Raw genomic sequence first — 12,512 nt, 5'->3', positions numbered from 1 at the left:
CTTACAGTCTAGGAAGGGACTTTTTTTTTTTTTTTTTTTTTTTTTTTTTTTTTGAGAGCTGAGTTTCTATAATCATACTGCTCTCCTTAGTTACCTAGCACAGGTACCTTGAGTAGGTAGAGGCTATGTGTACCCTGGGCTTTTTGATGTTGTTTCTCCAAACCTTTAAGCCAAAGGTTTACAGTCTTAACTGCTTATCAGTTATCTACAGAGCTTTTTTAATGTACTGATTCCCAGGCCCCACAACTTGTTGTATGCTGGTAAATGTTTAAAAGCCTGTTTTCTAAGCAGGGGCTTATGTGTAGCATTTGCTGATTTTGCTGATAAACACATCTGCCTTGGCTACCAATGTGTCTCACAAGGTTCCTAAAAATGTAACAATTGTTATCTAACAACCTAGCCAGCTCCAGCACACCAGTGGACCAATGTCAGAGCTAAAGAATAAGAATTTATAGGCATGAGGGCCGGGCACAGTGGCTCACACCTGTAATCCCAGCACTTTGGGAGGCTGAGGCGAGCGGATCATGAGGTCAGGAGTTCAAGACCATCCCGGCTAACACAGTGAAACCCCGTCTCTACTAAAAAATACAAAAAATTAGCTGGGCGTGGTGGTGGGCGCCTGTAGTCCCAAATACTCGGGAGGCTGAGGCAGGAAAATGACGTGAACCCGGAAGGCAGAGCTTGCAGTGAGCCGAGATCATGCTGCTGCTCTCCAGCCTAGGCGACAGAGCGAGACTCCATCTAAAAATTATAATAATAATAGTAATAGTAATTTATAGACATGAGGCCTGGAGCTTTTTGTTACCAAAAAAGTTCTAAAAGGAACCCAGAGGTAACCAGTGACTTGTGAAGTTTCCATATTGCATGCCTGTCAGATGTGACAGGTTCAGAACACTTGTTGCCTTTTATGACCAGGTGTGGTAGCTCGTACCTGTAGCCCTAGCACTTTGGCAGGCCGAGGTGGGAGGATCACTTGAAGCCAAGAGTTTGAGACCAACCTGGGCAACTTAGACCTCATTTCTTCTCCCCCAAAAAAAAAATCCAGATGTGGTGGTGTACACCTATAGTCCTGGCTACTTGTGAACTCATGAAGGCTGAGGCAGGAGAACGCTTAACCCAGGAATTTGAGGTTATAGTGAGCTACAATCGTGCCTTTGCATTCCAGCCTGGGCAACAGAGCGTGACCCTGGCTCAAAAAAACAAAACAACAACAACGACAAAGACTTGTTGCTTTCTAAAACCAGTGAATTTGATCTCTAGTGATAGAAAAGACTGTATAACAACTCTGAAATTGTCACAAGTACACACATTAAATAACTTTTTAAAAAGTGGAATAAGGATTGAAGACAAAAGACATCCAGTAACAGTTTCACATCCAGAGCTCCGATTTTCTATAGGGCATTGACTGGACTGTGATGTCTCTTAAATTAGCTGTTATCCAAGGACTTTTCGTTCTTTAGAATCAAAGCTATTTCAGCAAAATTCTAATCAAGCTCGCTTTTTCATTGCTGACCATCCCGACTGTGATTCACACGTATTTGTATTTTAAAGGAGTTTGAAAGAAACACTAGAGAAATAGCAGGTGTCTCACAGAGGTTTTCTATTGCTTGAAAATTATAGGGAAGAAAGTTTATTTATTTAAGGTTTCTTAAACCCTGTCATAACATTAATAAGCATAATGTGACTTTGATTTTAATTGTAAGTATTCCAGAATCCTCTGACTTTCTTATTTTTACTTTAATGCATGTCACGTCTCTATAAAATATGATTAAATTGAATATCTGATTCCTGATTCCAGCCAATAGTATATATCTTGATCTAAATTAGACTTTAAAACAAGGTCAGATTATATGGGAACTCCTGATGTGATCATGTCTGAGCCTTTTCCAAACCAGCTTTCTCAGATTATGAGTGCCTAGGTATACACTCTGGTCTTGGACCATACTGTGTGTCTTTACTGCCTCACTTGCAGATCCTTTCTTGTCCTTAGCCTCTCAATAAGGAGAACACTTCTTTATAGACATTAGCCTGTAAAAATATCCATATGGCCTTCAGTCCACTTTGCACTGACCTAAGAGTTAGCTGCCTTACCCTCCTAAATAGCTCTATGGCCCTAGCCTTTAGGAGCTCTACTTCATTCACTATCATTAACTACCTGTTTTTCTTTCCTGTTCATTTTTTCCACCTATTCAGTTAATCACCAGGGTTGATAGGGTTGATTAAAGATGGCTACAAATTCTTGCTACTTCTCCCATTGCGCGAGGGGAATCTAATTCCTCTCACAAATTCCTTGAATCTGTGTTGGACTTGTTTGGTACACCAATGAAGTGTGGCAGAAATGACATTATGCCAGCTCTGAGCCTAGCCTTTAGGAGGACTAGCCCTTTTGGAGCCCTGAGCCATTATTCAAGAAGACCAACCCTGAGGATATCATGCTTTGAGGAAGCCCAAGATAAATTAGAAATCATGTTTAGACATTCCAGTTGACATTTCCAGTTGAGCCCAGCTTTCCACCCATCTAGGCTATGACATTAGACATATGAATGAAGCTGCTTAGATCTTCCATGCCAGCTCATGTGCTAACTAAATATCACCTGAATAGCACTGAATGACCCCTAGCAATACCATGTAGAACTAAAGAATCACCCAGCTAAGTGCTGCTTGAATTTCTGACCCATAAAATCATGAAATATAATAAAGCAGTAATTTGTTATAAAGCAATAAATAACTCAAACAGCTGTTTTTCCTCTGTTTCTAGCAGTGGATCTAAGCCTTCTCTTTCAAGTAGCCAAGTGGCAGGCCTGGTGCCTTTATTCCTCCTCAAGCCTGTGTGTTTTATATCCACTTTTTTCAAAAGCCAGAAGCATGGCATTATCTCTTCCAGTTTCAAAGCACATACTGTCTCTTAGAAAGACTACTAGATTCCTTTTTCCTGTCTGATAGATACCTCCTACTATTCATTTATTTCCAAAGGCTGAGGTAACTGATGGATAATCTGATATCCAGTGAATTGACAATTCACAACCATCTTTTCTGATCATAGAACTGTTATCTTGGAATTTCCATCATTATAGACTCATAACACTAATATTACTTGATAGCCTTAACCCCCAATACCTATACCTTTGCTTCAAAAATGCACAGCTGCTCTTCCCCAAATTTATCAGACTGTCATTCATTTACAGTTTTCAGCTCTTTTGTCTGTTCTTCTCCCTGAAATACTCTTACTTACTTTTTTTTTTAATTTTTATTTTTTTGTAGAGACGGTGTTTCGCTATGTGGCCCAGACTGGTCTCAAACTCCTGCCTCAAGGGATTCTTCTACCTTGGCCTTCCAAAGTGCTGAGATTACAGGCATAAGCCACCATGCCTGGCCAATACTCTTATTTTCCATCTGACAAAAACCCACTAGTTCAAGCCCAGCCAAAAAAAAATAACTGTGAAGGATTTCCCAACATCACAGTTAGTCACTTCCTCCTCTGTTGCGTCTATAACATTTTGTATGTCCTTCTGCTGTAGGCCTAAATGACATATCGTTATAATTTCTGTTTTATGGAACTGTCTCCCCCACTACAATATGAACTGTTTAAGGACAGTTGTGCTTACTTTCATTTCCTGGTGCCTAGTATCTGAAACATAATAGGTAGTCAATGAATGTTGAATGAATGAATGAATGAATGAGAATGAATGAATATATAATTGAGAGCAGGTGGGCTGGGTGCAGTGGCTCACACCTGTAATCCCAGCACTTTGGGAGGCTGAAGCAGGATGATTGCTTAAAGCCAGAAGTTCAAGACCAGCCTCGGCAACACAGCGAGATCTCATCTTTCCAAAAAAAAATAGTATTTTTTAAAAATTGAGAGCAAGTAAATGATTTTGTCTGCTTAAGCAAAAGGAAAGCCTTTGGGTAAGGTATTAAGGTATTGCCAGAACTTAGCCACAGGCGACTCCTGAGCAACAAAAACCATTCTTTTAACCTGGAAAGGCTAAAATGTAACTGGCATAGAGTCCTTACTAGCAGAAAATGTATAGCTAGTTAGCTTCAAGCGTTCACATGGCATTAGTTAGCTGCTCCAGTCACTCATTCGACTCTTTATTGAATTCCATCTGCACATAGGGCATTGTGCCAAACACAGAGTGAGATGCTAAGGGCAATGAGGCATGGTTCCTGCCCTTAAGGAGATTACAATCTGATGATGGGAGATAAAACAAGTACGCCGTTGTGACCCAGAAACAGAATTGGTAGTACTACAAAAATGATGCGCAGTAACCGTTAGGTTTGGAGGGAGACAGAGAGCATCAGTCAGGTGATAAAAGAAATGTCACAGGCCGGGCGCGGTGGCCCACGCCTGTAATCCCAGCACTTTGGGAGGCCGAGGTGGGCGGATCATGAGGTCTGGAGATCGAGGCCATCCTGGCTAACACGGTGAAACCCCATCTCTACTAAAAATACAAAAAATTAGCCGGGCGTGGTGGTGGGCGCCTGTAGTCCCAGCTACTCAGGAGGCTGAGGCAGGAGAATGGCGTGAACCCGGGAGGCGGAGCTTGCGGTGAGCCGAGATCGCGCCACTGCACTCCAGCCTGGGAGAGCGAGCGAGACTCCGTCTCAAAAAAAAAGAAAAAAAAAAGAAAAAAGAAAAAAGAAATGTCACAAACTACTAGTGTTTGAAACTAGCTTTGAAGGCTGGAAAAGAATATAGGAGAGAGGAGAGGGGCTTTCTAGGTTGATACAACAGCATGAACAAGGGAAGTCAACTGGTACATTTGGAGAATGATAAATGAGACGGCTTGGATTGGAGCAAATAGAAAGTGTAAAGAATCTTGAATAAGATTTGGGAAAATATTGCTTAACACTCTGCTAGCCCAGTGTTCAAGGCTGGCAGCATCTCCCTCCGCCAAGCCTGTGTCTCAGCAAATATTACTTGGGTGCTTCTGTATTTTCCAGACATATTTTATTTAGTGACCTGTTTTTTTGATGAGGTAGTAAACAGATTAATAAGAATGCTTTAATCTTTCAATTAATACTTAATGGAGTCAGGCATGTTGGCTCATGCCTGTAATCCCAGCACTTTGGGAGACTGAGATAGGCAGATCACTTGAGGTCAGGAGTTCGAGACCAGCCTGGCCAACATGGCAAAACCCCATCTTTACTAAAAATACAAAAATTACAGGGCATGGTGGCAGACATCTGTAATCCCAGCTACTCGGGAGGCTGAGGTAGGAGAATCGCTTGAACCCAGGAGGCAGAGGGTGCAGTGAGCCGAGATCACACCACTGCACTCCAGCCTGGGTGACAGAGTGAGACTCCATCTCAAAAAAAAAAAGAAAAGAAAAGAAAAAAAGACTTAATGGTTCCTGAACACCCTAAAATTAAATGTAATACTTTTTCTAGGTCAATTTTTTCTTAAGAACCTAAGAAGTAATTATACTCTTTAAAAGCTATTTAACAATAGGGCTCTTGGAAATTAGATCATAAAAAAGCCAACAAACATGTATTTAGTCATTTAATTAATTAGATATTCTCCTATGTATCAGAAAGTATTCTGTTCACTAAGAAACTAAGAGCTGTCTCTACACTTTTCTCCTGGTAATTTCCAATGTTTTGAACAGGCTGACTGTTTGGCATTTTTCAGTAACAATGTGTGAAGTTACTTGACAAGGAAGATGGTTATATCTGGTTTCTGCACTTGTTAAAATAGAATGGTAAGCATTCCACCTTTGGCTACCATTTGAATGCTACTGTTCAAGATAACTGCATTACCTGATAGTTACTCTTATTAAATAAGAAATGTTGTATCTTTGCTTTTTTGGCAGTGAATTCTGCTGAAATTAACATAATTGAACATTTTTTTCATTCCTTTTAAATCCATTTCACCCTAAGACCTACATTGCCTTGATATGCTGAGGTTTTTTTCTCTCAAGTTTCTTTTTCGAAGTAAACAGAAGGGAAAGCAAATTATTCATTTGGCTGGCTATTGAAACATAAAGAAAAAAATATTTGGGGATCTTGTATGAAAAACACTGTTCTGATTTGCTTTTTTGGGGAGACAAAGGAATTTTCTACACTTCTGGCACTACTGTAAAGTGTAGAAGTCATAGAGGAAAGATGCAAAGGATATTACTTTATTATAAGCCATGAAAAAAGATATTCCTTCTTCAGCTCCCTCCGAATTGCCATCTTCGGGTATAAGTATCAAAGTAAGATTCTTAGTTTAGATGCAGCTGATTATAGCAGAAAGATAGACCCACGTTCAAATCCTGACTCCACCATTTATGACCTTGAATAAGTCCCATAGGGTGTGGTACCCATTCAGTGAAACAACATCTAAAGTACCTAGCCCATACTAGTACTCAATAAATGTAGTTCACCCCTGTAAACATAACTGGTTTTGGCTGCTTGTGCCCTATAAGAAAGCATCAAGGGTGTTTTTGCTTTTTACTTATCCACATATTCTCATCACAATTCTCATAGGTAGAAAATCCACCAAAAAACTGAAAATAATTTGAATTATCCCTCTTTTGGTGTGCTTATTTTAGAAATAAGGGCAAGGATATGAAACTAGTAGTAGCCCATAAACATATGAAAGGATGCCTAACCTCATTAGTTAATCTCAACACAAAGCAAATTAAGACCATAATGAGATATAACATTAGATTGGCAAAAATGGAAAACATCTGATGATCCTAAGTGTTGGCTAGAATTTAGATCAACTAAAACTCTTACTCTTTCTGGTGAGAGTATAAATCAGTACAACCACTTTGGAAAATAATTTGGTACTATCTTGTAAAGTTGAACCTTTATTTACTCTATGACCCTGCAGTTTCACTCATAGGTATATATACTGTTGATATATTTTGCATGTACACCAAAAGACAGGTACAAGAATGCTGATAGCATTCTTGTATGTCACCAAAAAAATAGAAACAATCTAGTCTGTGTAAATAGAATGGATAAACTATGATATATTCGAATTTTACCCCATCAAAAATGAGTGAACTATAGCTATATGAATAAGTAGATGAATCTTTTAAGCATGATATTTAGTTTTTAAAAAGCATATTGAGAAAACTATACACAGTATAACACAGTTTTTAAGCCCTCAAACAATCAAAAATGGTAATACATTGTTTAAGAATACAGGCATATGTAATTTTTTAAAAAACAAGGGAATAAATAATGCAAAGAGGTAGACCCAATAGGCAAGTTAAAACAAAATTCTAAAAAATATTCAAATAATACCAAAGAAGGCAGAAAAGGAAGAAGAGAGGAATACAAATACAGGGGACAAACAGAAAATAAATAGTAACATGGTAGACACAAATCTAACAATATCAAAAATTGTATTAAATGTTAATGTACTAAACACTACAGTTAATGGCAAAGATTGTCATAATAGATAAAATAAGATTCAAATGCTGTCTGTGGGCAAAAAGCAATAACCAGTTTGTACCTCAATTTCCTCATTCCTAAAATGGGATAATTATAATAGCCATCTCACATGTTGGTAGAACAGTGTTAGTGTAGAAGAAACACTCAATGAGGTTATGTAATATGCATAAAGATAATAATCATAATGGTTATGATGTTCTTTCTGTAAAAATTTAAATATGCCAAAAATATGACCTATTGATATTCTTTAAAGAAACATTCTTTAAAATATAAAAGATTGAGTCGGACACGGTGGCTAACGCCTGTAATCCCAGCACTTTGGGAGGCTGAGGCGGGCAGATCAAGAGTTCAGGAGTTCGTGACCACCCTGGCCAATATGGTGAAACCCCACCTCTACTAAAACTACAAAAATTAGCCAGGCACAGTGGTACACGCCTGTAATCTCAGCTACTTGGGAGGCTGAGGCAGGAGAATCACTTGAACCCAGGAGGCAGAGGATGCAGTGAGCCGAGATCGCGCCACTACACTCCAGCCTGGGCAACAGAATGAGACTGTCTCAAAAAAGAAAGAAAGAAAATATGATAGACTATGTTCATGACTAGAGGGTAGGCAAAGGTTTCTGAGAACCTAGAAAACAATAACCATAGGGGAAAATAATTGCCAATTAAAGTTACAGCTCTCACGCATTGTTGATGAGGGTATAAAGTGGTGTAAATGCTTTGGGAGAAGTCCTGGCAATTTTATATAAAACTATACATGCATCTGTCTTGTGACCCAAAAGAAATAAAAGCATATGTCAACTGCCCCCCAAAAAAACTTCACAAAAGAATATTCACATAATAGCATTATTTATTTAATGTTAGAGTCTCACTCTGTCACCCAGGTTGGAATGCAGTGGCGTGATCATAGCTCACTGCAGCCTCAAACTCCTGGGCTCAACCAATCCTCCCACCTCAGGCTCCAGTGTAGGACTACAGGTGCCATGTCTGGCTAATTATTTTATTTTTTTGGTAGAGACTTGCTATTTTGCCCAGACTGGCCTCAAACTCCTAGCTTCAAGTGATCCTCCTGCCTCAGCCTCCCAAAGTGCTGGGATGACAGGCAAGCACCACCATGTCTGGCTAATAACTTTGTTCATGATAGGCAAAAACTCAAATATCCCAAATGTACCCATCAATAAGAGAATGAATAAATGAACTAGTATATTCATGTGATGGAATCCTTAGTGATAAAAAGGAATGAACTGCTATTTTATACAACACCATGGGATAAATCTCAAAAACATTATGCTGAATGTTTTTCAAAAATCCTCCCATAAAGTAGTACATAGTATATAATCCCATTTAATGAACAATGGAATCATATCCTGTGTACTAAATTTTTATGGCAAAAATCTGTGGTGGAAAATCAAAACAGGATTGCCTGAGGAGTGGGTGGTGCCACATTTTGACTGGGAATGGCTATGAGAAAAATTTCTGAGGTGATGGAAATGTTCCATTTCTTGATAGCAGTTTGAATTACGTAGACACATACATTTATCAAAACTCATTAAATGGGGCACTTAAGATTGTATATTTCATTGTATATAAATTTTACCTTAAAAAAAAAAAAAAAAAAAAAACTGGCCAGGTGCCGGTGGCTCATGCCTGTAATCCCAGCACTCTGAAGGTCAAGGCAGGAAGACAGGTTGAGGCCAGAAGTTTGAGACCAACCTGAACAGCATAGTGAGACCCCGTCTCTACAAAAATTTAAAAATAAAAAACAAAATTAGCTGGGCATGGCAGTGTGCTCCTGTAGTCCTAGCTACTCAGGAGGGTGAGGCAGGAGAATTGCTTGAACCCAGGAGTTTGAGGCTGCAGTGAGCTATGATAATGCTACTGCACTGTAGCCCAAGTGACAGAGCAAGACCTTATCTCTAAACAAAAAAGGAAAGGAAAAAACTGTAAAGAAAAACTGAATTCTAATTAATTATTATGCATTTAAAAGCACATGTACTGATATCAGTAACTTACATCGAAACACATCCAAAAAATAAGATGGACTGATAGATGGAAAGAGAGATGAATAAACATATGATTTTTAAAAAAAGTATAGAAAATATTGGCTGAGCATGGTGGCTCACGCCTGTAATCCCAGGCCATGGGAAGCCAAGGTGGGCGGATCACCTGAGGTCAGGAGTTCGAGACCAGCCTGGCCAACATGGAGAAAGCCCGTCTCTACTAAAAATACAAAAATTAGCCAGGCCATGGTGGCACATGCCTGTAATCCTAGCTACTCAGGAAGCGGAGAATGGAGAAGCACTTGAACCCGGGAGGTGGAGGTTGCAGTGAACTGAGATTGCACCACTGCACTCCAGCCTGGACAACAGAGCGAGACTCTGTCAAAAAAAAAAAAAAAAGTATAGAAAATATATACAATCTAGATGGTAGATATACAAGTTTGCTATAAGATCTTTCAATTTTATGTTTGAAATTTTTTTTTTTTTTTTTTTTTTTTTTGAGATGGAGTCTCGCTTTGTCGCCCAGGCTGGAGTGCAGTGGCCGGATCTCGGCTCACTGCAAGCTCCGCCTCCCGGGTTTACGCCATTCTCCTGCCTCAGCCTCCCGAGTAGCTGGGACTACAGGCGCCCACCACCTCGCCCGGCTAGTTTTTTGTATTTTTAGTAGAGACGGGGTTTCACCATATTAGCCAGGATGGTCTCGATCTCCTGACCTTGTGATCCGCCCGTCTCAGCCTCCCAAAGTGCTGGGATTACAGGCTTGAGCCACCGCGCCCGGCCTGAAATTTTTTAAATAATAAAATGAGGTAGAAACAAAAAAAGTATAAACTTTGGGACAGTAGTCACATAATAGAAAGAGGAATGGGAGATAAGAGGCAGACAGGTAGAAGCAACAGTGTTGGTACTATTATAGCTCTTAGGTGGAATCGTGTTCATAGGTTCTCATTTTATTGTACCTCATAACTTGTATGTTAAGCATATTCTTATATAATATTTAGTACAATTAAAAAATAATGTGGCCAGGTGTGGTGGCTCACTCCTGTAATCCCAGCACTTTGGGAGGCCAAGGGGGGTGGATCACCTGAGGTCAGGAGTTTGAGACCAGCCTGGCCAATATGGCCAAACCCCGTCTCTACTAAAAAATACAAAAATTAGCCAGGTGTGGTGGCGGGCACCTGTAGTCCCAGCTACTTGGGAGGCTGAGACTGGAGAATTGCTTGAACCAGGGAGGTGGAGGTTGCAGTGAGCCGAGATCACACCACTGCGCTCCAGCCTGGGCGACAGAGCAAGACAACATCTTTAAAAAAAATAAAAAAAAAAAAAGGAAAAAATGTGAGAAGACTACATTATAATTTGAGATATATTAATAATAACAATACTGAAGCACTCTTTGTTAAATGATATTCCAGGAAATCATATCTATTTATTACAGTTCCTTTGGGCACAAAAATCTAACATTTACATTTGTTTATCTGAGTCTTTTCATTTTCATTCTTGCAAACTTTCCAGGTTCTGATTATTGATTCTAGAGATAGTTCTTTCCCATTTTAAACCTTGTTTCATTCTCTACAGGGCATACCTTTCTAACCTAAAACCTCTCTCTTATATGCAAAGAGTGTAATACACTATGACACTTTCTACCTGTACTCCCTCTGGGAGCAGAATCTTTGTTTTGTTCTTCCTTTGTGGGGGAAAAAAAAAAAGAGAGAGAGAGAGAGAAAGACATGTTTGAAATCAATAATGAAAGTAACATGGGAATTAAAGTTATAGGGCTAGCCTTGGCTGCCCAGGAATGGAGGCCGAATGATATAAAGGTAGATGAGGATGGCTTCATAAATGAAAATGCAGGTGGCTTGTTGGCAGACAGTACACATATTCTCTGAGATTATTTTTCTCCTTCTACCTAATAGTTCTGTGTTTACCAGATAGGGCAAAAGTGATGAGAGAACAAATACAAATTGTCAGGGAGCAAATTTAAAGAAAAAGCCTCTCCATCTTTCCTCACTTTTCCTTCATGTCAATATTCTTGCCTCTGTGAAGATCTGTATAATATCATAACATACACCAATTTTCAACCCAGGGCAGGGAGAGGTAAATGATAAGCTTTTTCAGCTAGTTGGGAGTCAATATTTTTTCATTTTAATTCTTCACCACATGAGTCTCCCTGGACAACTTATTTCCCTTTTGCTTCTTCATCTGTAAAATATTCATTGAGTCTAAGTTGCCATAAGTTACAAGACTTTCTATTACTTTATGTGCCACACTAAGAAGAAATAAATATTGTAATTGAACTATGATTCAGTGCTTTTTGTTGTTGTCATTGTTTGGCATCCCTGGGTGGGTCATTAACCGTCAGTGCTTTTATATCACATTGATTTATCCTATGTTATTGTGTGTATTTGAATAAGTTAAAAATAATTGGTACCATCAACCTTCTGGGTTTATAAGGAATAAGTAGAGTAATGTACTTAAGTTGATGAACACAGTGCCTAGCACATTGTAAGTACTCAATAAGTGGTAGCCATTATGTTGATGTTGATGGTGATTTGATCATGAGCACTCTCTTTTAAGTGGTGTTCATTGTTTAGGTTGTTCTTTGGGGATCAGAATCATTAATAGGTTATCTTGATGAGATTTATTGGTGGTAGTCAGAATGCCCACTCATTTTGAAGCTGAAGTAGCATAACAGTAAAATAACATGTTTAGTTGGTTTTCAGAGGTAATTATTTTAATGAGTAGCACTTCATTGTCAATGAAATTTGTTCATGGACTATTGTTGAAGTTACCTCCAGGAATAAGTTCTATTGACATCAACCTCCTGGGTTAGTTGAAGTCACTTTTTATGACGAGAATTTAGTTCAAGTATACAACATGAGTAATTTAGTTCAAGTATACAACATGTGAAACTTAGTAAAATTGTACTAGTAATATTATGATATGAAACCTCAGGTTTTAATTTTTTTTTTTTTTTTTTTCATTTTCTGTCTATACAGGAGGCAGACAGTGGGGAGGAAGAATGCCGGTCACAGCCCAGGAGGTATGTTTGTTTATTATATCCTACAGCATTTTTGTTATAGGATATTTTTGTAGTAGTTATTGTTTTTTCTCTAATTCTTTTTCAGTA

At 38.9% G+C, this 12,512-nt stretch overlaps 1 protein-coding gene across 10 annotated transcripts in view; it reads left to right on the top strand.

The window, feature by feature from the left end:
• Window positions 1-12,512, top strand: part of SSH2 (slingshot protein phosphatase 2) — a 306,298-nt gene that overhangs the window by 123,151 nt on the left and 170,635 nt on the right. For all 10 annotated transcript variants that reach the window (XM_015118966.3, XM_077970690.1, XM_015118964.3 and 7 more), the window contains one exon: window positions 12,382-12,425. Coding sequence is in view for 5 of the 10 variants with exons in the window: in XM_077970690.1 (XP_077826816.1) it covers window positions 12,382-12,425 (44 nt within the window). In the remaining 5 variants the exon portion in view is untranslated. The remainder of the gene's footprint in view (window positions 1-12,381; window positions 12,426-12,512) is intronic.

Source organism: Macaca mulatta, chromosome 16 (assembly GCF_049350105.2).
Source record: "Macaca mulatta isolate MMU2019108-1 chromosome 16, T2T-MMU8v2.0, whole genome shotgun sequence".
Classification (NCBI taxonomy): domain Eukaryota; kingdom Metazoa; phylum Chordata; class Mammalia; order Primates; family Cercopithecidae; genus Macaca; species Macaca mulatta.
Note: the sequence above shows the minus strand (reverse complement) of the source record. Positions and strands in the feature narration are given on the sequence as shown.